This window comes from Elgaria multicarinata, chromosome 10 (assembly GCF_023053635.1).
Source record: "Elgaria multicarinata webbii isolate HBS135686 ecotype San Diego chromosome 10, rElgMul1.1.pri, whole genome shotgun sequence".
NCBI lineage: Eukaryota > Metazoa > Chordata > Lepidosauria > Squamata > Anguidae > Elgaria > Elgaria multicarinata.
This window is the reverse complement of record NC_086180.1, coordinates 64404701-64430481: the sequence shown is the minus strand read 5'-3', so window position 1 is coordinate 64430481 and position 25781 is coordinate 64404701. Positions and strand designations below refer to the sequence as shown.

At 41.6% G+C, this 25781-nt stretch overlaps 1 protein-coding gene across 6 annotated transcripts in view; it reads left to right on the top strand.

The window, feature by feature from the left end:
- The window catches only part of SNX25 (sorting nexin 25), a 76070-nt gene extending 50666 nt beyond the window's left edge, over positions 1 to 25404 (top strand). Inside the window, exons 8-19 of one of the 6 annotated variants that reach the window (XM_063135493.1) lie at positions 1571 to 1702; positions 2786 to 3061; positions 5977 to 6132; positions 8664 to 8795; positions 10197 to 10337; positions 11280 to 11393; positions 13967 to 14131; positions 15798 to 15915; positions 16553 to 16619; positions 22051 to 22163; positions 23798 to 23898; positions 24818 to 25404. In XM_063135493.1, coding sequence (XP_062991563.1) covers positions 1571 to 1702; positions 2786 to 3061; positions 5977 to 6132; positions 8664 to 8795; positions 10197 to 10337; positions 11280 to 11393; positions 13967 to 14131; positions 15798 to 15915; positions 16553 to 16619; positions 22051 to 22163; positions 23798 to 23898; positions 24818 to 24898 — 1596 coding nt within the window. In that variant the 3' untranslated portion in view covers positions 24899 to 25404. Of the gene's footprint in view, positions 1 to 1570; positions 1703 to 2785; positions 3062 to 5976; positions 6133 to 8663; positions 8796 to 10196; positions 10338 to 11279; positions 11394 to 13966; positions 14132 to 15797; positions 15916 to 16552; positions 16620 to 21981; positions 22164 to 23766; positions 23899 to 24817 lie in introns of those variants that run through there. The other 5 variants (XM_063135491.1, XM_063135492.1, XM_063135494.1 and 2 more) reach the window with 5 other exon arrangements.
- The last annotated feature ends 377 nt before the right edge of the window (positions 25405 to 25781 follow it).

Genomic DNA, 25781 nt, shown 5'->3' with positions numbered 1-25781 from the left:
AAATATTTGTCTTTCCCCCCTCCCACTTGATGAAATGTACTCCCAACTTTGGGGTGTTTTGGGGAAGTGCAAAAAACGTTGGAAGTGTTTGCAGTGGGCACAGCCCTTGCCACACTCTCAGGAAGCACCTCTCTCCCACTGTGCCTCCTCATTTATTTATTGACAATATTTATATACCGCTCCATATCTAAAATTGATTTTGGAGTGGTGCACATAGGTATAAACAGTAAAAAGAAAGAAGATTTAAAAAACAAATTAAAATTGTTCAATTTAAAAACAAAAGACCAGTAAAAACAGTAGCTAGTCAGTTGAGTTAAGGAAGGCTTCTTGAAATAGAGTTGTTTTCAGGAGTATCCTAATCTGTGGTCTTTCAGGAAACATTTCAGGTTCCCCAAAAGCCACTACTTTGTGTGCTGAAATTGGTAGCCCTGAACATTCAGCTCCGCCTTACCAGACACCTGATTCCACTTTCACATAGCAAATCAGTAGGCATCCAACCCTGCTTATGCAGTCATTGGGCCTTACCTAAGTGTAAACATGCTTAGCGTTGCCTTGTTGACAGTTTCTCCCACAGCTGATTGGTTTTGCAGAAGTCTGGTGCTCAGTATTGGAAATGGGAAAAAGTACTTCAAGGGAATTTGCATTGATTAGAAATGTATTTATTTATTTATTTTATTTTATTACATTTATATACTGCCCCATAGCCAAAGCTCTCTGGGCGGTTTACAAAAGTTAAAAACAATGAACATTAAAAACAGATATACAAAAATTTAAAACCATCAAAAGCATAAAAACAATATATTTTATTTATTATATTTTATTATACTCTGTGCATGTGGAGTAGTTTCTGATGCTGAAGAAAATGGGAGAAGCTTTTCATAAATGAGAGCTTTTTGATATATGGTCAAACTTACATGTATGCGTAGCATTTCTGGCTCAGGTGAATGCCTTGGGTGAATATTTACAACCTTTTAATATTTTCTTTAACATGATGTAAAGTTAACTTGTGTAAGGCGTGGTCTATGTATGAAGGCTCACGCTAGTTATTGTAGAAGACTCTATAGCATATGTTTTGTCTTCTGTTTCAGCAGAGTGTCTTCTTGGGAAGGTATAACTGCTAATCCCTATTAATCATGTGTTCAGTCTTTGGCCCCGATCCACAGGGGCATGTGGTGAGCTGCTGAGTCATCTCCCTACTTTCTGGATGCAACTCTTTCATATTGCTGGACACTTTTTTCTGAAACTGGGGGAAACTTCAAAAGCCTCAGTATGAAGAATTGCTGCTAGAAGGGGAGGGCAGCCTAGTGTGCATAAAGAGATTCTTGCATGTGCTAAAATTCTTGCATGTACTCTTGTGGATTGCCGTAATTGTCTCTACAACCAGGCAACACTTTTGCATGAATCCTGAGATTTTTAGAATGCTGAAAAACCTGTGGGGTACAAAACCATCCTAATAAGTCTGTCAATATTGTCTTATAAACTTGTCAGGTTTATCAGGGTTTGTAACCATTGGGTTAGTTTATAAAAAGTGGATTGATGTAATGTCATTAATTCTCCGCCGCCCCCTCAGATTCTTCAGTTTGAGGATATTTTGTGCAACCCATCCTACAGACAGCACTTTCGAATATACATGGAAAGAATGGATAAGAGGGTCCTGATCAGCTATTGGGAGTCTGTGGAATACTTGAAGAATGCTAATAAGGTACAAGTAGATAAAAATATATATGTCAGGCCCTGTTATTGGAAATCAGTCTTTTTCTCTCTCTTTTGAGCGGCAAGACTTTGATTGTAAATCAATGTTGCATCCATCTGATTCCTTGTTAAACACATCGCTTTTTGCCTGCATTGCAAAGTTGGCTTCAGCTTCGGTATATAGAAGACATGTTATTAGTCCAACCAGATGCTCTGACATGATAGTGGGGGCAGGTTTCAAAATCAATGCACTCTTCCATGTAACGAACAAAGAAAATGGATTCTTGAAAATGTAAACCGTAATACTAGTTCTACTGGATCATTGGTACTTTTTCCAGTGTTGGTTGCTATGCTGAACAGTTCATTTTAAGGTGAAGCCAAATCAATAGTGTTGTTGCTGGCTGCAATTCGAATGCTAAACCAGAAATAAGAGAGAATTGGGTTATGTTTCATGAGGTTTCCCTTGCTGTTAATTCCAAGTTGAATCAATGATACCTACCCTTCTTACTCAGTTTGCAGTGAACACATGATGTGCAACCATCTATTCAAAAGTGATATGGACATGGATGTTGCTTTAAAAATATATATATGTTTAGAGCAGCTCTAGCATATTGCAGCTGGGAATACATTTTTCAGTGCAGAATGTTGTCTGGTTATTTGTCCTGTGGACACCCACTGATATCATGTAGCTGCGACCCCACTTGCTTTCTGTTTATGGATGCATTCTACTCTGGATTACAGTTATTATTGTGAGAGGGTTTTTTAACACTTTTATCTTTCCCTTCCTCCACGGAGCTCAGGGTAACATCCATGGTTCACTCCATCCACCTTATTCTCATAATAACCCCATGAGGTACTAACTGGCCAAGATCACTGAGTGAACTTCATGGCTGTGTGGGTATTAGATCCCAGGTCCCTCCAATCAAACATTAGACTAACCACTGCATCCTAGTGGCTGCACCCTTACAGATATTTAAAATTGAGGCTCTTTTGTCAGAGAACTAAATTTGAATAATCAAAGAAATGTTTTACTACATTGATGTTCTTGATTATTCCAGATGTCCTCTTTCACATTCCATCATTTTTTCCTCAGGCTGAAATTCCTCAACTTGTGAGTCAAATCTATCAGGATTTTTTTGTGGAAAGCCGAGAAATTCCTGTGGAAAAGTCACTGTATAAAGAGATACAGCAGAGCCTTGTGGGCAACAAAGGCATTGAAGTGTTCTACAAAATTCAGACTGATGTTTATGAAACACTGAAAGACAGGTACTACCCATCATTCATTGTCAGTGATTTATATGAGAGGTTGATCAAGAAAGAAGAAGAAAGGAGTACTGTCCAGATGGCATCGGATGACAAAGATGAAGTGGTGAGTTATGCCTACAGATGTGCTGCATTTATCAATGGAGGACGGGGAAAAAGCAAGAGTATTTGATAGCTTAATAACAAGAATCAAAGAGTTGGATGGTACCTCAGGAGTCATCTAGTGCAGCTCCTACAGAAAACCTATTGATAGGGGTGGCCGTTCAGCCTCTGTTTAAAAGAACCATGCTCGATTGGACCCAAGGTCCAGGATCCTGTTTCCAACAGTGGTCAGCCAAATTTTTCTTGGACGCCTACAAGCAGGGCAGTCCTCAACAGTTTACAGTTCCAAATGACCAATGAGAAGCTTTTTTCTTTAGCAGTTCGTTCACTACATCATTATCTAACAGTCCAACAGTCCAACCAACTCTCTTGTGGACTTAAACAAGTTTAAACAAACTTCTGGTGTATTTAAACCATTTTAATTACTTTTTGTTTATAGTTTTTGCAATAAATTCTTCAAGTTTTCTCTCTTTTTCTAGAATTAATGCTCCTTATTTTCCTCATTTGGGAAAGACTTCCAGTGATTAAATGATTAAATGATTTCCTTTGCTCTGTTCATTAACTGTACTGATGTCCTGTCAGACTTAATTGTACTTTTTAAGATGTACATATATTCTAGCTGAGCTGCTGGTTTAAAATAAACTCTGTGCATTCTGAAGTTACTTTATTCTCCCTTTTAACGAAGTCCAAAAGTTTCCTTTTTGTTTTGTTTTTTTTAATTAAATGAAACCTGGACAACTTTCTACTTCCATGTACAATGAATGTAATAGTACTGTGGTCACTATTTGCAACTGGTTCAACAGTGCTTATATTTTGGACCTGATCCTGGACACAGCTGGGGATTAAGTCCAGTGTCATCTCCCCACAAGTCAGGAATATTCTTTGATAAATAAGTCATTTATGTCAAGAGACATTGGCTCCAGCTTTCGGGAGCAAAATGTCCTCAGGGGATCATCCCTGCGCAGACGCACCCCTCCTCCTTATTGTTGCTGCTCCTGCCACTTCACTTGCCCCGTCCCAGAAGGAGTGGACAAGGCAAGCAGAGACTGATACTCCTTCTCCTATTCGTGGACAAGGTATCCAGAGAGGTGATGGCTACCACTGGTTTGCTCAACCCTTGCCCATCCTGACTGTTTAAACCAACTAGGATGGGATTGGCCACGTGGGTAAGGGAAGAGATCAATGCCTCCTTATGGGAGTGGCATGTTCCCTCTTGCTTGAAGGAGGCAGCAATAAGACCTTTATTATGGAAACTTTCCCTTACTCAAAAGATCTAGGAACCTATAGGCTAGTCTCAAATATACCATTCTTGGCCGGGCTGATCAGGAAGGTGGTTGCCTTGCAACTCCAGATTCATTTGGATGTTACTGATCATCTGGACCCATTTCAGTCTGGCTTTTAACCGGCTTAAGGGACTGAGGCTGCTTTGGTCGCCTTGGTGGATGACCGGTGCCAGGAACTGGATGGCAGGAGTGTGGTCCTACTAGATCTTCTGAAACTCTCAGCAGCATTCAATACCATTGACCATGGTATCCCCCTGGACTGCCTGATGGGATTGGGCCTTGGGAACACTATATTGCAGTGATTCTGGTTCTCCCTGTTAGGCCATGTCAGGAATTGGGGAACTACTGTTTAGTATCACAGACACTGGTCTGTGGTGTCTCATAGTGTTCTGTTCTATCCCCTGTATTGATTAACATCTACATGAAACCGCTGGGAGAGATCATTTGGAGCTTTGGAGTGAGATGCCATCAATATGCAGGTGACACTCAGCTCTATTGCTCTTTGCCAACATCGTTGAACATTGCCTAAGTTTGATAATGGGCTGGATGAGCGTGAACAAGCAGAGATTAAATTCAGACAAGACAGAGGTGCTGTTGGTCAGTAGAAAGCCTGGCTCAGGGACTGGGATACAACCTCTTCTGGATAGGGGCATGCTCCCTCTGAAAGATCAGCTTCACAGCTTGGGATCACTCCTGCGTCCTTTGCTGTCCTTAGATCTTCAGGTGGTAGAAGTGGTCAGCTTAAACTTTGTTTCTGTTCAAGTAGTGATTACTTTTAAGCAGAAATATTTTTCATTTTATTAGTGGAGCCATCCAGTAGTTGTGTGCTATTTGATTAAAAATGCCGAGTTTAATCAACATAAATCTCACTGACAGTGTAAAAGCATTAGATAACAAATGACTTACAATGCCATTCTGGAGGGAGGAAACAGGTTCTGGAGATGTAAAATAACTATTGAAAACTATTTCATTAGAGAAGCTTAGTGTGTTCTGCCAAACTGGATTTCTTCCTTAAAATTTTATCTTGCCCTTTTGCCAAAGAGTTTAGACAGTATTCATAGTTCTTTCCTGCAACACCTTAGCTTTATTATGATCCTATAGTAAAGCTCAGATGTGATGATATAAGTTAGGATGTGAAATAGCAGCAGGCTCAAGGTCACCCAATGAGCCTCATGCCTGAGGAAAGATTTGAACCCATGTCTCATCCTAGATTGACACTCCTGATCATACATCACACTTGTTCCTCTTTACCTTTACTTAGTAGCCGTGTTCAGCAAGGGAAACAATGGAGTATGGGTTGTTTCCCATGGTCCTAGCTTGCCATGTTGTCCAAACCCAGCGTGTGGCGGGGCTGGCTTCTCACCCACCCCACAATCCCTATTGCAAGCCATAGATTGTAGAGTGGGTAAGAAGCTGCCCCTACCGCGTTGTGCTCTGAGTTCGGACAACACAGCAAGATGCAACACAGGTAATTAGTGAAATGCCAGTTGCACAAAAAGCAGGGGTGGGGGAAACAGCCCCAGACTGCATTGTTTCCCCTGCTTATTGTCCGAACCCAGTCAATGTACAGCAAGCCAGGCAACCAAGTAATTATATTACACTTTTCAATTACGTGTACCAATTCCATCTCTCCTAGAACCAAGTTTGTGAAGAGGTTATTGATGAAGGGAGCTCAGGAATTAATGAGCAGGCCAGTTACGCTGTGAATAAGCTACGCCAGTTAAATGACAAACTTGAATATAAGAGACAAGCTCTAAATTCTCTCTGCAGTTCACCAAAACCTGACAAAAAGGTAGGTGGTTTTGTTATTTCAATGCATGATGCAGAGAGACTAGATAAGAGTAGTCTTGTAGCTCCGCTCGAGAGTGCTTTCATTCCAAATGTAAATTGGAAGGTGTTGCTCTCCATTCTTCTCACTGGCCGTATGTCAGTGGCTTTGTGAACATTTTGTGTGAGCTTGCAGTGCTGTCCCATGCAGACTGAGTGAATATTTGTACACATGTAGCTCTCTTACACATGACTGTTGGTCCCTATAACCCAGAATGGCCGCTTACAAGGTCTTGGGTAGAGATGCCCTAAAATAGTTTAACTGGAGATGCCTAGGATGCCAACCTTAAAGTGGCAACCTGTGGAACAGGCAATGGGATTTTTTTTTAGCACAGCTGAACTGGAACATGAGGGCCTGCAGGCTTTTTTTATGGCATATAATCACGCCTGCATTCTTGCCTGCCTTTTCTGTTCTGTGCTGGTGGCTATTCTTTGGCTTGCTGAATGAGAAACAAAAGAGTACCGTGGTCTAGATGAGCTGCCCATGTGTTCGTTCTCTCCCTCCCTCTCTCTCTCTCTCTCTCTCTCTCACACACACACACACACACTGGTTGTAGTGTCTCACTTTGGAACTGACTAGTGACACACCTCCCAGAAAAGCTAACCTTGAGTATCATAGTCTGCCTGAAACCTCCTAAGCAAAGCCTCAAGTCAGTCAGCAGGTAGGCACATGCCAACAGCTGCATTTTTCAGCTAAAGAACAGCAGGTTTCCTGACTTCTCACTCCCAAACCCCCAAACCCCCAATAGCCCAGATCATAGTAGCTGGCCCTAAAGCACATAACAAGGTGAAGACTTGAATGCTAAGTTTGTTTTTTAACGGACCCCAGGATTGTTGTTTTAAATGGATGCTGCTGTTTTTATACTGCTGTTTTTATGTCTCTGATGGTTTTTAAATTTTGTATACTTTTAATGTTTACTGTTTTTAGCTTTTGTGAACCTCCCAGAGAGCTTTGGCTGTGGGGCGGTATATAAATGTAATAAAATAAAAATAAATAAATAAATAAGACTGAGTCCCTTCTGAAAGTGAGCAGGTACTGCAGAGAGAGAGAGAGAGAGAGAGAGAGAGAGTGAGTTGCGGGAGAGGGTAGAGAGACGCCCTTGAGGTGATTGGAAGCCGCTAGTGGCCTTTGGGCCTTGCAGTGAAGAACACTCTCTTGGGGAGCAGGGCATACTTTCAGGGCCGACCTTAGGGGTGGGTGAGGTGTGGCACTGAGCTGAGGAGGGTGCAGAGCTGAGCTGAGCCACAAGGAGATGCCTTGGTACGGTGTCTGAGTTGGGTGATGGCCTGGGGCGCCGAGCTGAGGGAGTGGGCCCCAAACTGAGCTCAGTGGCTGTGTTTTCTGAACGTAGAGTCTGCAGTGAGCAAAAATCAAGTACCCGTAACTGTTACCTTTCTTTCAAGGTTTTACAGGTTATTTGGGTACCTGTACAAAAGTGATCTTCATTCAATTTCCACTTTAATGTCATTTATGCTAGGTGGAACCTAGCTTTCCTTTGAGGCAATGTTACTTAGCACTTCAAATACTGTAAATACTATAAGCGCTATATAAATAATAATAAAATAAAGCCATAAGAGGTCAGCTTGGATACCTTTTTTATTTATAACTTTTCTTATTTTAAAAGATAAAAATAATGGATATTCTATAATAAAGAGTGCTTGCCAGAAGATCGGCACTCCACAAACCAAGAAATATTTTAAGTAAAACCTGTGTTAGTTCTGCTGTGTTGCATGTTTTTATGCTTTTCATGGTTTTAATTTTTGTGAACCACCCAGAGAGCTTCGGCTATTGGGCGGTGTAAAAATGTAATAAATAAATAAATAAATAGGTGCACTTGCCAGTGCTCAGAACTTTGGCTTGTGCAAACAGCACAGCAGCCTGAGAGATCAAGGTTCTGAGCAGTGTCATTTTTGATCAGCTGCACCAAGCCCCAATAACCGTCTGGATGGCCCTGCAAAACTGACTGGGGGGAGGGGCACCAAAGGCCCTCCCCCCCCCCCGGGTACTGCTCATTCTAGCGCCGGCCCTGCATACTTTCTCTCCGCTGTCCAGACATATTTTCTATTTCCAAAAAGCCTTATGGAATTACTGCTAGACAATATCATAAATCACTGCTTTTTAAAAGTTCACAGTATCCTTTTAAAACATTTCTGTAGTGACCTCCTCAACCTCTTATTCGATGAACTTTGCAATAAATCATTATTTATCATTAGATTTAAAGACTTAAGTTATTTTTCAGTTCTGAATTATACTTGACATTTAAGCCATACCAAGTCAGAATCTTACCGATGGGGAAAGTTTTGAGAGCTTTTACTAAATTTCTTGCTCGCTTCCCCTGCAAAGAACTTCTTCTTTTTTTTTTTTTTGCTGCTCTTTACATCTGCATATTTTCATTTTTTTTCTTCCAGGACATGCATCAGAGGGATCATCTGTAATAGTTACACAGATTATTTTCTAAAGGATAACTCTTATAACTGTATTTTTCCCCTTGGCAGATTGTTTCTAAACTGAAGGATGAAATCACTGTGATGGAGAGAGAACACAGTGACCTTCAGTTACATATTGAAAGAACAGATTGGTGGTGTGAGAATTTTGGCATGTGGAAAGCCTTCATAAATACTAGCGAGGTAAGCCTTTTCTTTGTCCAATTTGATATTTTTAAAAACGAGAGAAACATTCCTTCCTGTCAAATGTTCCTTTTTCTGCTGTACAAAAATACTGCAAATCTACTTATTTCATTTATATCCCACCTTTTTTCCTACAAGGAACCCAAGCTGGTGTACATAATCCTCCTCTTCTCCATTTTATCCTCACAACAACAACCCTGTGAGGTGGGTTGGGCTGACAGTCTGTGACTGGCCCAAAGTCACCCAGTGGGTTTCCATGGCTGAGTGGGGACTAGAACCTGGATCTCCCAACTCCCAGTCCAACACCTTAGCCACTACACCACACTGGCTCTCACTCTTCACTCTTCAATGCATGCTAAAAAACTTTTGCCATTCTTCTGCATATAGCAGGGACTGTGTTCACATCTCACAGGAGGCCAAAATTCCTGGTTTAATAAGCCAGGATATTCATGAGCTGGTTAATCATCCTGGCTTGTGTGGGATCAAGTAAATGCAATTCCTGGTTTGCACATAACAGGAAGCAATCTGGGAACTTAAGTGCGGCTTCCTGGCTTGGTTGTTTCAATCTGGCTTCCAGCCTGGCTTTGGGACAGTAACAGATTTTTTTCTTTTTTTAAGCTCCCTTTCAGAAAACAAGTGACCAGAGAGGAAGTGTAACCATTTTCATGGGTATGTTCCCCTACCTACGCAGGGTAGTTCTGATCTGGATCAGGGCCCTGCATGCTTACTTGTTAGTAAAAAAAAAAGAGAGGATCAGCTACACTCTATGTATTTATTGCTGGAGGTTGTTCATGGAACTGCTTTTCTAGTGCTTGTCTCTTGTAGGATAACGTTTGTTGATTTTAGGACAAGTGTAGAGAAAATGGTGAGCAGTGTCCTACCGGGTTCCATATTGTGACTGCATTCCTGTTCCACATGCTTGAACTGCAAAATGCTTGTTTGGTTTCTAGAATTGAGTAAAGCAGGTATTTTGAGATTGGGGAAATGGAGGTAGTTATTTCTAAAAAAATTGTCATGAATTTTGTACCATGTTCTTTATATGTGTGATATCCACCTTAAGCCTTATAGGATCAAAGATCAGATATGCTAGGCTTCAGGGATCATCTGACCATTTGTCAGGGATGCTTTAGGGTGGATTCCTGCATTGAGCAGGGGGTTGGACTCGATGGCCTTGTAGGCCCCTTCCAACTCTGCTATTCTATGATTCTATAATTCTATATCTTCAAGCTATACACTAAATCTTTGAGTTTTCTTTTCAGTGTTGTAAAAATAAAATAAAAAACCTTTTGTGGGTGGCAATGAATAAGCATTCTTGGGATTTTCAGGTAAACTGTAGTGTGCGTGCATGTCCTTTCCCAGTAATATCTGTAAACATAATATTGAGTAATCCTCCTTGTCCAGGTCATAGAAGAAAATGGCGAACAAGTGCCCTGTTATTCTGTCATGGTGAGTTTACAAGAGATTGGTAGTGTTGAAGCCAAGGAATGGACAGTCCTTCGAAAGCTCAGCGAGTTTCAAAGCCTGCATCGGAAACTCAGTGAGGTACAGAGAAACTGTGAGAATTGCTGTAGCTTAGTGTTAATGTTCTATATGGAACAGGAATGTCCAGCCCTTTTATCCTCAGGGGTTGCTCTGCCCTCCATACAGTAGGGCAGGAGCCAGTAGTGTGTGTTGTCAGATAAACCAATCCCCTCTCAGACAGTCAGGCTGAATAACAACATGGGTACCACAGTTGTGGAGCACATGCTCGGGCGTGGATAAGGCATTTCATACTAAATTCTAGGTCTGTGCAAGCCTCAGGCCTCGGATTCGGAAATGTTATATCATCATTATTATTATTTGTTATTAATATTAATATTATTTATATACCGCCCCTTAGATGAAGTTCTCTGGGCATTTTATGACGGATCCGCCATTTTCTTGCACAGCCCTAGGCCCCCCTACAGCATACAACTCCCAGCATACAGTGCCTGAGAGGGCTGTACTTACCGGGGCTCAAGAACAGAGCGAAAGTCCTCATTGGTAGTTCTGTTTCAAATCTGGTCTTGTTAGAGCATATTCTACGCTGGTTATTAACATCACAGACGAGCATAGATTTATACTTTATATAAAATTTCTCCTCCTGCCTTTATGTTGGAGTCTTTATGTTGTCTGGCATAAATGCATAAATCAGAGGTGTTGTATGCAAAGTAATTCCATGTTTAACTGCTTAATTTAATTGAGTTTACTGACTTGATCCTTATATAATGCACTCTGCATTTCTGCAAGTTGGTCGCTCTGATGAGCCTTAGGCTTAATTCTGGAGCCATTGCTGCACTTACCAGTACTCATTTGGAAATGTTCCTGCAAGTAATAAGGGGGCATGCAGAGGAGCTGAAAACCAGCACTTCCTTTTCTGTCTTCCTTCTTGCCCTGTTGTATTTAGTCAAGTGTGTTAATTAAAATGGAGAAATAATTGGGATCTGGCTTTCTTTCCCCACCCAGTGCTTCCCATCATTAAAGAAAGCTCAGTTGCCTTCACTCAGCAAACTGCCCTTTAAATCTGTAGACCAGAAATTCCTCGAGAAATCCAAGAACCAGTTAAACAACTTTTTACAGGTAAGATATCAAAGGAATACATTGAGAGAGGAATCTAGTCTTTTTTTTAAATATATATATATGTTGATAATCCAAAACAGTTTACTACACTTCTTTCTTAAACTTCAAACAAAATGCAGTTTATGGGTTTCAGATTCTGCCATTTTTTCACATATTATGGGCTTTTTCATGTATTATCACCCAAGTTCAGAGAAAATCAAGATTAAGTCCCACTGAAATCAATAGGAAAAGTTCATTGTTACCAGGGATGGATGAATCATTTTATTTCCAGTCTGTGTCATTTTCCCATGTATTGAATCATAAGTCCATCCTGCCCAATTTCTGCATCAGTCTGCAATTTGAAAACAAACAAACAAACCAAAACCGTAAAAAATCATCTTTCCCAACTTAATATACGTTTTTTTTTGTATGCTATTTTTAAGCTAAGAACTGCATTGCAAAATTCTTAGAAATGAACAATCTGAAGGATAACTAGATATATTTAGGTGAACGCTTAAAATAACTGTATTGCAACTGAAGGATAACTATGTTCCAAACTGCATATTAGTATGGAAAGTGTGAATTAGGTCAATTTACCTAAAAATGTGGATCAAATAAAATTCTTCTCTATCTGCCTCATTCATCTCAGTGGGGACTTTAGTATGACTGATTTTCTTTTGATTTATGCTTTTTAAGTGTACAGTTTGGATATTTTAAGTATCCACTTAAACTATTAAAGCAGGTGTTCCCCCTGTGAGCACCTCCAATGGTGCCCACACAAGGTAATCTTCAAAATACTTACTTATTTTCTTATTTTATTTTTTAAAAAATGTATGTGAATTTGTATGAAATGCATATAACTTTCTAAACATCATACATAGGCTTCACAAAATCGGATCAAATTTCCAAATAAGTATCCATTTGAAGGAGGCGTTTATATGCCACTTGTTCATATATTAAAAGCTTTGTAAGGTCCTCAATCCATTGCATTATAGGAGGCATTTATCCTTCAATGTTTTAATATCAGTCTTTTAGCTGTCAAAACGGTGTAGCGAATCAATTTACACTGACCATTTGTTAATTTCCATGAGGCAGGTAAATAATTTAAAAGAACATGCACGTCAGTGAATATTAGAGACTGTTTCAGTGCAAAATATATCTGTGTAATAACCGTCCCACAAAAAAGAAACAATTCTGGACATTGCAAGAACATATGTTTAAAAGAAGTATTAGCTGTGTTGCACCACCAACAATTAGCCAAATTAGAGAATCCCTTATTAAAGGGATGTTGTGGTATCCAACAGACATGAAACAAACATTTTTGCTGAACAAGACGCAGCCCAAGATCTATAGACATGATAAGTAGATCCACCAATTCAGCATTTTTGTGCTGGTGCCCTCTGGAGTTTCTTAAGTTTCCAAATGTGACCACAGGCCCAAAAAGGGTGGTTATCCATAATTTGAAGTGTGACAAGCCAATGTGCAAACACAGACATCAAACGAGTACAGTTCTCAGGGAGCCAGAATTGGCTGATATTGGCAGACCTGATTTGCCTGGCCTCATGTACAATACAGCCCTATGTAGTAGGGATGTGCTCCGCTTCTCCTCGAACCGGAGAAGCAGGAGCGGAGCGGGGGGCTTCGCCTACCCTTAAGGCGGAGGCGAAGAGGATTGGGGGGCCAGCGGATCGAGGCGAAGAGGATCGCCTCAATCCGGAGCTTCGCCTGAAGGTAAGTGGGGGGAGGGGGACTAATCTGGCGCTGCTGGCGCCGCCATCAATGCGGCGGCGGCGGCAGCAGCACCAGGTAAGGGAGCAGGGAGGAGGGACGCTTACCTTCCTCCGTCGCCGGCTTCAATTGAGGTCCCGGTTGAAGCTGGAAGTGAAGGCCGAGGCCTCTTCCGGCTTCAACCGGGGCCTCAATTGAATCCCGTGGCGGAGGAAGGTAAGGGGGCGGGGTGGGTGGGTGGTTTCTCTGGCACCGCCGCCGGCGCTGCCGTCGATATAGTGACAGCGGAGAAGCCGGATCTTGCTCCGCAGAGCGGAGCGGGAGATGGGCGGAGCGGCGCGAAGAGGATCGGGCCCGATCCGGATTCTCCGGATCGGGCCACAAAGCGGATTGGGGGGTCCGTGCACACCCCTACTATGTAGTGAACAGCTCTAACTGGCCTTTGTTATGTAGACCCATTTCCCCCTGAGAGCAATGGTGTTAAATGTAAACATGATGCCTTCTTAGTACTGTTTTGTGTGCAAGCACTCAGTTAATTCACCTGCTGGGAATGTGCTTAGGAGCTACTGAAAGACGTTGGGTTTCAGAAACCACTGTTGACTTTGGGTTGTATCCAATGTTGTCTGACATAAACCTCATTCATTTCACTGGGCCTATTCGAAGTAGGATTAACATTGGATAAAACTCTGTGTGAGCTCTTTTAAGCGTGGTGGACATTGGTAGTGCTGACGATCACTTCTTGCTCTACATGCAGAGCCTTCATCTGCTCCACTGGTAATTTGTTGTTGCTTCGTACTTAAAAAAAGAAAAGAATTCCCTACCATTGCTGTGTCTTGAAATTGTCTTCCTCCTGCCTCTTTCCACAGAAATTGCTTTCTGACGAAAGGCTCTGTCAGAGTGAAGCACTTTATGCCTTTTTAAGCCCTTCGCCTGAACACCTCAAGGTTATTGACGTGCAGGGAAAGAAGTCCTCTTTTTCACTTTCATCTTTTTTGGAGAGGCTTCCTGGTGACTTCTTTTCTCATCAGGAGGTGAGTGGGTGAAGAATGATATATTTTGGGGGGTATAGAATCATAGAACAGTAGAGTTGGAAGGGCCCTATAAGGCCATCGAGTCCAACCCCCTGCTCAGTGCAGGAATCCACCTTAAAGCATACCTGACAGATGGTTGTCCAGCTGCCTCTTGAATGTCTCTAGTGTGGGAGAGCCCACAATCTCCCTAGGTAACTGGTTCCATTGTCATACTGTTCTTAACAGTCAGGAAGTTTTTCCTGATGTCCAACCGGAATCTGGCTTCCTGTAACTTGAGCCCATTATTCCGTGTCCTGCACTCTGGGATGATTGAGAAGAGATTTAGTGTATCGTGTTCTGTTTCAGCATAGATTAATATTACCTGTCCAAAATAATTAAGAAGCACCTATATGTCATCTGAGATGAACTATTTACAGCATTGTGGCTGGTTCAAGTGAGTGAACCAATTGTAAAGTATTAAAGCTCCCTGCTGATTGTAAAACAGGTTGCTAATGAATGTGTGTACAGTTGTGTGTTTTCCCCATATTTCACTGTGCAACTTCTCCTGGGCAAGCATGATTGAAAACAAGTCTTAATTACAAAAGGGCTTGCATGCATAAAATGGTGAGTGAGGCATACCCTTGACAAGTATAAGATCCCAGGTTCAATCCGTATCATCCCTAGCTTATAAATATTGGGCAGCAGAGCTGAAAAAGACATTTGCTAGTTATTCTAGAAATGATCATTGGTCTGATCATTTAAGATGGTTTCTTCTCCTCGACTTCCCACTGCTATGACTACTCACTGATTCATTATTAAGAAAGCAGGAGAAAACTGATGAGGTGATACAAAGAATAATGATTGGGTATTGCCCTATAATTAGTAGAGTGAATGTGTGGAACCTGGACAGCCTGGGGAGCTCTGATTAGCAGCAGGACAGATACACATTCTGACAGCTGATTCACACATGCATGTTTATCGCACCGCATTTCATCACATGCAGACTTCTTCCTTAATTATTTGACAGCTGAATGTGCAATTTGCATTCATTGAAAAAATCTGTGTCAGGTCAAAATATTATGTAAACTCAATAATAAGGAGATGGTTTATGTATACCCCCGTGGAGGAGAAAAGGTGGCATATAAATGCAATAAACAAACAAAACAACTCAAGGCTATATACTGCACTTCAGTGTCTTTTATTTAAACAGCTTGCATTTCATACACCTTTGGTGTTAAGAACTAAGTTAGAGGTTGGGAAGGGGGAAAATACTTATTAGGAGAAATTATTCTGCTTCTGCAGCTGTCAAGGTGAACAAGACATTCTCTAAGTTATAGCCCCATTCAGAAGACACCTTAAACCACGGCTTTAATGATGGTGGTTAAGACAGAAAGCCAAGCTGTGTTCAAAAGAAACACCTTAAACTACAGCTTTAACCACAGTGAATAAAGCAAAAGGCCTTATTCACCTTGGTTAAAGCCATGGTTTAAGGTGTCTTCTGAACACAGCATGGCTTTCTGGCTTAACCATCATGGTTTAAGCCATGGTTTAAGCTGTCTTCTGGTTTAAGGTGTTTAAGAGGCAATCTAGGATTTCTATCGTAGAAGGAGCGAATGTAAAAATAGCCACCATAATAAAATTTGTATTTAATCAAATTTTCCATTTTGTACTTGTATTGTTTCTTCAGGAGGAGGCTGAAGATGACGATGATCTGTCTGACTACGGGGAAGATGTGGATGGGAGACGGGATTCCCTTGCTGAGCCTTGCTTCATGCTGATTGGAGAGATTTTTGAGCTGCGAGGAAGTAAGCCATGAACTTGTTCATTAATGCATAGGTTCAGGAAAACAGTGTATCTCCATCTTAAAAGTCTTTGTGTGTAATTTTCAACATTGCACAGACGATTTCTTGTCTGAGGCCCAGTTTATGTGCAATGAGCTGTGGGTTAAGTGCTTGGAACATTTGCATGGGAAAATGCATATGGCCCATATCAGACATAATGGCTTGTTTGAGGGGAAAACAATCCTCAAATTAATTAAAAACAGGCTATCGGTTGTTTGAGGGTTGTTTCCCACTCAGACAACCCATGCTGCCTGGGTTTTGATGACACAGCAAACCATGCCCAGGTGAGTAATCAGCAGTGCATACCTGCACGTGCTGGGCGCCTTTAAACAAACCACTGTGGCTTAAATAAGCCATAGTGCATCATGCAAACCTGGTCATTGATTCAAAACCTCCATGGCTTCCCCAGAATAAGCAAGTGGATATAGAGCTGAATATCACTGGCATATTGACAAAATACCACTCCATGTTCCGGATGACCTCTCCCAGCCGTTTAATGTGGAGGTTAAACAACATAGATGTTAAAATAGCATATTTGAATAGGCCCTTACTGCATGCTTGGAGTTCACGGCTATATGCTGCTTGCTTTTATCTGTTCTAGTGTTTAAGTGGGTGAGGAAGACACTAATTGCACTAGTTCAAATCACTTTTGGAAGAACCATCAACAAGTGAGTGTATTACACTTTTTCTGCTTCTAGAATTGTTGTTCTGTAATTAAGCTGCTTGATGCAGGAATGGTTGAAAATAGCAGTGTCATGGTTTATGGTGGCCGTGGTTTGTTTTGTTCTGAAACGAGTGAGCTGGTGTATGTAAATTGAATGGAAAGTCAATTTCACAAGCTTTATGTTGGAAATCCAGTTTTTTTTCCTTAAGGTCTTTTATGTCAAAAGTCCCATGTGATCAGGCAGAACCAAAAAGCAAAAGTAAGGTAAAATTCTGTGCCAAGCTATCCTAGAATTTGATACCAAAAAAATGGAATTTGTGATCTCTATGAAATAAATTGGCATATTTGCTTATTTTGCATTATTCTGTTTCTGCTAATCATGGGTTAGCAAAGAGTTGTGTAGGGCACTTCCTAGCTTCTGAAGTTGCAATCCTGTACTCACTTAGCTGGGAGTAAATCGTACTGAACTTACTGAGACTTACTTTGAGTAGACATGTATATGCACTGTGAGACTGCAACAGGCATCACATAAACACTTCCAAATCTTTCTCAGGCTTGAGGGCTAGAAACATGCCTGGTGTTTGTTTTAGGTTTTTTTTAAAAGAGCTGAGATTTTCAGGATGTTGAATTTTGCACCCAATAATAAATGTGTATGCAGTGTAAATGTATTAAAAATATATTGCAAGATAAACCACCAGAGGGGGCATAGGACCAGAGGATTTCGAGCTCTCCATATGTTTTCCATAGGACAGTGCTTCTCAAATGTTCTGAAGTAGGACCCAACTATAAACTAACTCTACCTTTCAAGCCCTGCTTTCCACCTCTACAACAGAAAATGCAAGACAATCACATTGGTAGTGAACAAGTTTATAGTTTATTTTCATTTTTAATGTTAATATAGATGTATATAGACAATATGTATTTGAGTAGAATTAAGAATGACAATATAGGGAGCGAGTGAGTTTGTCTCTTTCAGGAGCAACAGAACAGTGGTAATGTTGGTCCAGGGAAAGAAAATACGTCTGGAAATTCAGGTGGGGTGGGAGAAAGTGCCTCAAGGTGCGTCAGGAATACGTCAGAACACTATCATAGATGGAAGCTGGCAAATTGCAGCACAAGCTCTTTCCCACCATTTGCAAACTATTAAATGCCATTAAAAAGACACACAACTAATGCTATTTGTTATATTTACTATAAGACCCTGTGAAGGTACAGTAGGCTGATGAGTGGAGATTTGACCCTAGGTCTCCTCAGTCCTAGTCAGTTATGCTGATCACTACACCACATTGGCCCAAAGAGCAAGAAAGAGTGAGACTCTCAGGGATTGTAGATTGAAGGGGACTACCTATGGCATAGAGAAGTTTTCTTAAAAGAAGAGTGGTTAAAACAAGGGGAGGAGTGGGAAATGTTCTGGGACATATCAAGTAGGTAAGAAGCTAGTTTTGCCAGTTTCAGGTTAGCTATACTTCCTGACCTTTCTACATAGTTGCTCCAAAATATTTTGAGGAAAATCTACTCTAGTCTCACTGCCTTTTTATTTATTTATTTATTGCATTTATATCACACCTTTTTTCCTACAAAGAATTCAAGGTAGCATACATAATCCTCCATTTTATCCTCACAACAGCAACCCTGAGAGTCTGTGACTGGCCCAAAGTCACCCAGTGAGCTTCCATGGTCAAGTGTACTAGAACTCAGATCTCCCGACTCCCAGTCCAAAACCTTAGCCACTACACCACACTGGCTCTCACTCTTCAATGCATGCTACAAAAACTGTTGCCATTCTTCAGCATTTAGCAGGGACTGTGTCTGAGAGTCTGTGACTGTCCCAAAGTCACCCAGTGTGCTTCCATGGCAGAGCGGGGACTAGATTCAAATGGAGCTATACCTGGTCAAATAAAATCATGTGTCCATAGAAAATATATTTCATCATAAAACAAATATATACACTTAAAATTTGAACAGAATGGTCCACAAACATACAGCAAACAATAACCCCAAACGCATTTCGACCCACATGGTCTTCATCACCAGACACATGATTTTATTTTAACAGGTATCGCTCCATTTGAATTTTGCACATTGTTTCTAATCAGTTTCCTTAAACCTATTTTGTTCTTTGGTTTGTTTTTGGTTTAAGATAACACTTTTTTATCAGATGAGTGAGCGCTAGAACCCAGATCTCCCGACTCCCAGTCCAACACTCTAACTACTACACACACCGGCTCTTTCCTTGGGAGCTAAATTGTGGGGATTCCAGACATTAACAAAGAAGTGAGTTGAATTTTTAAAAAAGGCTTTTAATTTGCCTTGTCGGTTTCAACCGAATGCTGAGTGGAAGGAACAGTAACAGAAATGGCAGTGGAACCATTTGCTCATTATCATCAGCCACATCACTCTTCTGCACCAAGTGAAATGACAGTTCGCACCTGAGAGCTTTGCTTTGCAGTTGCTCAGCAGGCTCAGAATTGCTACAGACCAGCACTTCATAAAAGGAGGGAAAGGGGGGGATACTAGGCAAAGGCAGAAATGATATAGTTGGGAGGACTGTCACCTGGATTCTCTGGAATAAATGCATGACTCAGTAGTGATAGGACTAGAGAAAACAGCTAATGTTTGAAGTACACCTTGGACTATTGGAGTGATAAAAAATATTTGCTGTTCTGTGCAAGATAGTGTTTCTCTTAAAGTGGAGAGGAACGTTTTATGATGGCGCTTCCATTTCCAAAGTCAGCAACTGTCCTTTCTGCAGTACTGTCACGCAAGCAGAAAATTGGTGGGAATAGCAATATTTTTTGCCTTACTTTTGCTGTGGTGCTGTCATGCAGATAAGGGGGATAACCCAGAAACATTAAACGAATAAATCAGGCTGCTCTACCACTTGCTTTCAGCAACTAAAATAGCTTTTAACCCTGATAATTTTTTTGCAACCAAATCCTGAGAAGCCCAGAAACAGACTTTAAATGAATCTAGACTTTAAATGAATCCCTGCCCAGTTCTCATGAATATAATGCAGATAGCTTGGACTGCTTATAAAGGAGAATAAGAGGTCTTGTGCCTTTTTTTTTGGAAAGCTGTGTCAAAACTGCTTTTCTTGCATCACTGGAGTATGATAAAGTTTACCAAGATATAGAAGCCCCATCTTCAGTTGGATCTATCCATACTTCAGTTGAAATGCTACACCACCCACCTTTCAGCAACACCACACTGGTAATAGCCTACAATGGCCTAATCATAAAGCCAGGTGAGCAATTATGTCTATGGTTCTGCATTAAAGAGATTGATCATTTAAAGTTGAGGGGTTAGTTTTAAGGGAAGTATTCTGGAGTTGCAAGTGAAGATACGTTGCAACAGTACATTCTTCGTTTTCCTTTTTTAATGATCCTAAATTTTACTGCATTTTGCAAAATACAAAATCGTACAACAAATCTCACCCCTAGATCAAATTACAAAGTTCAAAAATACAGAATCCCTCATGAAGCTTTTGAAAATGAACCAATATGAAATCATTTACAACAACCATAATGTTTTATAACATGCAGGTACCGGCTGGCCATGTTCTGCTACCTTAGTATATTCAATAAACGGTAACCAGACAGCCACAAAGGAATCATACTTTTGTTGACCTCTCATGACCTGTAATTTATATGACAATTTTTCCATTATCGCTGTCTTCCACACAAATTTATACCGTTCATTCAAGTCTACATTTAAGGTCCTTCCAGTGTAATGCTATTACTTTTGTAGCAACAAATAAAAGATGTGAAATTAGCTCCTTATGCTTCAAATTCATATTCACTTCCTCAGAGAACACTGCAGTCCAGAATTTTTGGGTCTCAGCGCATTCCCATCTTCATTTTCCTAATCCCTCCTCCAATATCAGCATAGGTCGTGCAGAATTCCAAGGTGATAGTGAACTATACTATGTCAGGCTGCAGGATGGGGTATGCCACTTTTGAGCACCCCCCAATCGCATCTAAAGATAAAATTGTAGCAAGTCAATAACAGCAATACCACCAGCAGATCAAGAAACTGGTCCGAGCCCAACCCTACCCCCCTCTGTACTTGTTCCTACCTGCAGTGTTGTTTGTTTGTTTTTAATAGGGATGTGCACGGACCTCCCCGATCCTCTTTGCGCCCGATCCGCAAATTGCGGATCAGGCCCGCCCCGCCTCGATCCGCCTAGGGTCCGCTCCACTCCACTGCGGAGCTCTGGCTCCGAATCGGAGCTCCGGAGCGGTGGGGAGTGGCGCCAGGTAAGGCCCCCCTCCCTCCTCTCCCTTACCTGTGTCCATCCCAGCCTATCCCAGCTTCACAAGAGCCCGAGGCTCAACCAGGAACTGTAGGCCCCGATTGCGGCCTACACTACTTGGTTGAGCCACGGGCTCTAGTGAAGGCGGCAACAGGCCACGACGGATGCAGGTAAGACCCCCCTCCCCCTTACCTGGCTCTGCCACTGTCGCCGCACGGGCGGTGGCAGGGCCAGGTAAATCCCTCCTCCCCCTTACCTGCGTCCATCCGCGGACCCATGACTGCTTCAACCAAGGACGCAAACAGGAAGATCAGGCCGCAGTTGCGGCCTAGTCTTCCTGTTTGAGTCCTTGGACTCAGTTGAAGCAGCTGCGGGACCGCGGACGGATGCAGGTAAGACCCCCCTCCCCCTTACCTGGCTCTGCCACCGTCGCCGCCCGTGCGGCAGCAACAGCGGCAGGGCCAAGTAAACCCCCCTTACCTTTTTTGCGGAGCTCCGGATCGAGGCGAAGGATCCGCCTTCATCTTGATCCGCAATGCTCTGCTGCTCCCCCGATCCTCTTTGCCTCCGCCTTAAGGGGAGGCGAAGCTCCCCAATCCGCTTCTGCTTCTCCGGTCCGAGGAGAAGCGGAGCACACCCCTAGTTTTTAACACAGAAGAGCATTAAAATGTGTTTTCGCCCAACTACAGCCTGAGATAGCACAATTCATTCTACCACTGCAGTGTGAAGACCAAGCCACATTTTTATGGAAAGTTGAAGCTCCATTTCTGTGAGGTGTTGAAGCTCCAGCTCGCATTTAGCATTATTGTCAACTGTCAGTTTAGTAAATGAAACCTAGTTCTAGGTTTATTGTTGCTCTTGCTGTTGTCTGGTCAAACCTACCCACCTCTTAATTTCATTATTTTCTAGATTTTTTGCCCTTGTGAGAATAGCATTTAGAATAGTCCAGGCTGTGTTGTCTAGGTAGCATATTGTAACTATGGCTACGTAGGTGAATATCATGATGTGCTGAAACATTTGTCTTATCTGACAAGCTATCTCTACCTGTGGGTTAAAAGCCTATCTAGTCTGGCATGTTGTTCTGGCTAATCCTTTTTAACACCTCTCTTTCAAGGCAAATTCGTGACACTGTAAATTGGATCTTCAGTGAAATTATGCTTGTTTACTATATCAATGTATTCAGAGATGCTTTTTGGCCAAATGGAAAATTGGCATCCAGCACAAAGCCTAGAAGTGAAGAGCAAAGCCGGGAGACAAAACAGAAAGCACAGCAAAAATTACTTGAAAACATTCCAGGTGAGCCCGTCATAGAGTATTTCAACCTTTGGAACAAAATTAACCAAAGAAGAGGATAATAAACAATACTTTCCATTTATATAGTACTTTAGAATGTTCAACTTCATAGAAAAGGTTAATGTTTGCTCACATTAACAGGTGCATCACACTCAAAGTGCTGGCGACGGGGGACGCAAGGAGCTCCTGTCATTCTGAAGCAGTGGTAGGAGTTTCTAGCATCCACGTCTTCAATCGCCAGCATTTTCCGTCCTTGGCAGGGGCAGGGGAAAAGGGTCCCTGGGAACACATGGGGTGCCACAATTGGCGACAACCCACCCAGGGACGGCATGTGTCTGTCCTGGAAAGTGTGTGGGGAGCCACGGATTGCGCCTCCCACCAAGGGCTGGCCCGATCAGTGGCTGCCCAAGCGCTTCCCGGGTGGGATTATTTTCCCTGCATATAGAGCCTCGCTGGGCAAGAACGGCAGGGGTTTCTTCCGCCCTTGCCTCACGATCTGTAGGCAGGGGAAATAATCCATGGAGCTTGACAGACAATACACTAATCAACGGTTGGGCAGATCATCAACTCTGCACAGCATTGATTATTGGAGTTGGTTATTTTTAGAAAATAACCAACCGTGGGGTGTTTTTTGCCCCACAATAGTCAATGGTAGACTATTTAGTCTACCATTGACTATTTAATCAACCGATGACTATTGTGTCATCCGAACCAAGTCACTGACTCATGAATTCTTTTTTCTTGGCCTTTTTAATGGGCACGAACTACTCTTTTGGTTCAGGGACGATCCAGTTTAGCGCAACTTATATACCAGTTCTTATCCTAAGATTTTCTTTTCTTTATCACAAGCTGGTTTGCCCTGTGGTTTGGTAGAAAACCATTGGGCAAGCTGGCTAGGGATTCTATATAAAATATTTAATTAGCACAAAGGCAAACGTTTACTCCTTAAATATGTATGCTAGTCTGGGGTGGGGGTTGAAACAGAGGGGAGTTTCATTTGTGCGCATACTGCACCAATAGAGTTTCCACATACACCAAAATGGGATAATTTTGAACCCCATTTTTAAAATCTCTGGAAAGGATTTGTTTTGACGGAATAACTGCACTTCAGGATTAAAAGTTACCTTTGAAGCACGAGAGAGTGCTGTGTCTGTGCTCACAGTGAAGTGATAGCTAGGATTTGAAGCTAGGTTTTCTCAGGTTCAGCGCTGCTATCTATTGAGCCACATTGTTGCTATGCTTGCTGGAGCTGGATATTTGTAAGATGGTGTACTTCAGATTAGGATCAATCAGAGGCAACGGTGGCAGGTCAGCCTGCTTCTATCTAAACTTTAGATAGTGGGATAGATTTTACGAGCAAGAGTGCAGGAGAGGGGAGCTGAGCCCAGCCCAGCCAGGCTTACTTCGAATATCAGAGCCCAGTTGAGGGGAAAGGAGCAGGCAGGCAGGTCCCTTTTGCTCTGTAAGTCAAATTCTCATCTCCATCCCTTGGCCTCTACCAGACCATAAGCACCCCTTTAAATCAGTGTGCCGATATGCATCTTGAATTGCAAATTATAGTTTTAGTTTATATTTCTTCATACCTGTTGGCAAATACTATGTTTAGTCAAAGCCAGACTAAACATGGTTTCTTTCAGATACTCTCCAGAGTCTTGTCGGACAGCAGAATGCTCGCCATGGTATAATCAAAGTATTCAACGCACTTCAAGAAACCAAGGCCAATAAGCATCTTCTTTATGTGAGTCCCCAGCACACACTACTTTAAGACTTTGTGGGATTTGTTTGTTACTTAAACTTACCATCTTTCCTCAGATCTTAGAATGAGAATTCTTGGTGTTGGCTCCTGAAACTCATCCTTTGTTTATAGCGTTAACTACTGTGTTATGCTTTTAAGAATTATTTGCAGAACTTAATTACGGGGAAAAAAACACTGAAGAAAATCTGTAGAAAAATCCACATCCCAAATGTAAGGGTTGTACTTCCTGCAAAATTCTCTAGCTGGATTCTGGCTGAAACGGAGGAGAGAGGGGATAAATTTCTTAATGCCCAAGATCTCCCCAGTCATGCTAGATCTGCCCAGATGCCTTTAGGTGCCAATGAGTATTGATGCATAGTAAGGTTTGGCCCTTCCCACTGCTACAGAGCCATTTGGGTAGTGGGAAGGGCCCATTTTTTTGCTGTAGCCAGGAGTGCTGTGTATGTGTAGTACATTTGGAGGCATATCATAAGTGGTGCAATCTAGATGTTCCTGCATATGTAGTCATTTAACCTTCCCCCCCTCCTGCCTGCAACCAACTCTTAGCAGTAGTTTCCAATGGATTATTCTAGAGATCAAGGTTCACATTATTTTTTTAAAAAAAGGAATCAGGTGCTGATTACACTATTTAGGAAGCCAGCTGCAATCCACAAACAATATATACCACTGGCCAATAACTGCTTTTTTCCTGGAGAAAGCAACCCATCTGGAGACTGCTGGGAAGCCTGTTACAGCAGCTACTCCTCTCCACACACCTCTTGCTTCTAAATTGGCTACTGTGAAGGCCACAAGGTACCTCCCTCCCCCTCGAGGTGGGGTGATGGTGACAGTTTCTAATATCCTAGATTGTAATCAGTTCAGGGAGAAAAAACTACAATTTTAATCTCTTTTTTTCCCCCAGGTATTATTGGAATTGCTGCTAATTGAACTGTGTCCTGAGTTGCGAACTCATTTAGAGCAGCTTAAAGCAGCTCAGGTTTGAATCTGCACAAGTGAATTACTAGAGAAATGTCTGTTAATAACAGACATGAAACTTATTTCCCTCTTTTCCATAGAGGGCTGACTGAAGACTGCTGAGAATTTGTAGAGTATTTTTCCTCTGAGTTTTACGCAAAACAAACAAGACTTGAAAATAATGGATGATAGGGTAGAATGCCAGCATTGTGTAGTTTCTGGCTTTTATTTAACTTGTTATATGAATAACTCTGTATAAGATGCAGATTGAAATGTAAATGTTAATATAAGATGTAAGAACTATAGAATATTTTAAACATTTATGAAAGGCATTTTGCTTTAGTGGTATATCAATGAATGTTGTACAGTTAATTTCCTTGCTGAGGATAATGAACATTCCTCTATTTTCTTGTGTATTGAAGAGCCTTGTTGTGCAATATATGTAAAGATATTGTGTAAATTTTATTGTTTTTATTTTTACCAAAGATTTCCCATAGTTTGGAGCCTTTGTAAGCAATAAATAACAAAACTGGACTGCACTGCTTCATGACTAATCTACAATTACATTACAGCTTGCAAATTGGTCTGAGTGTTATTTTCAGAGAGAACTGCAATTGTTTTGGCAAGGCACATAACCTAGATTCAATGTTATCCTGGAACACATTGTGAATGATCCAGCTTTAAGCAATGTACGAATCACTTACCTTTCTGATAAGTTAAACCGAGTTCAGTTAAACCACTCTTCCTCTTTTGATATTATCCAGGGCTATTTTTTATAAGTGTATTAAATCAATATCTGATTCTCTCTCTTCCCCCTCCCACTAAGGCTGTTGGTTCACCACTTTAAAAAGCAGAATTACAGACATTAGCTTTTTGTTGCTGGAGCACATGTTTTCTGAAATATGCTTGAA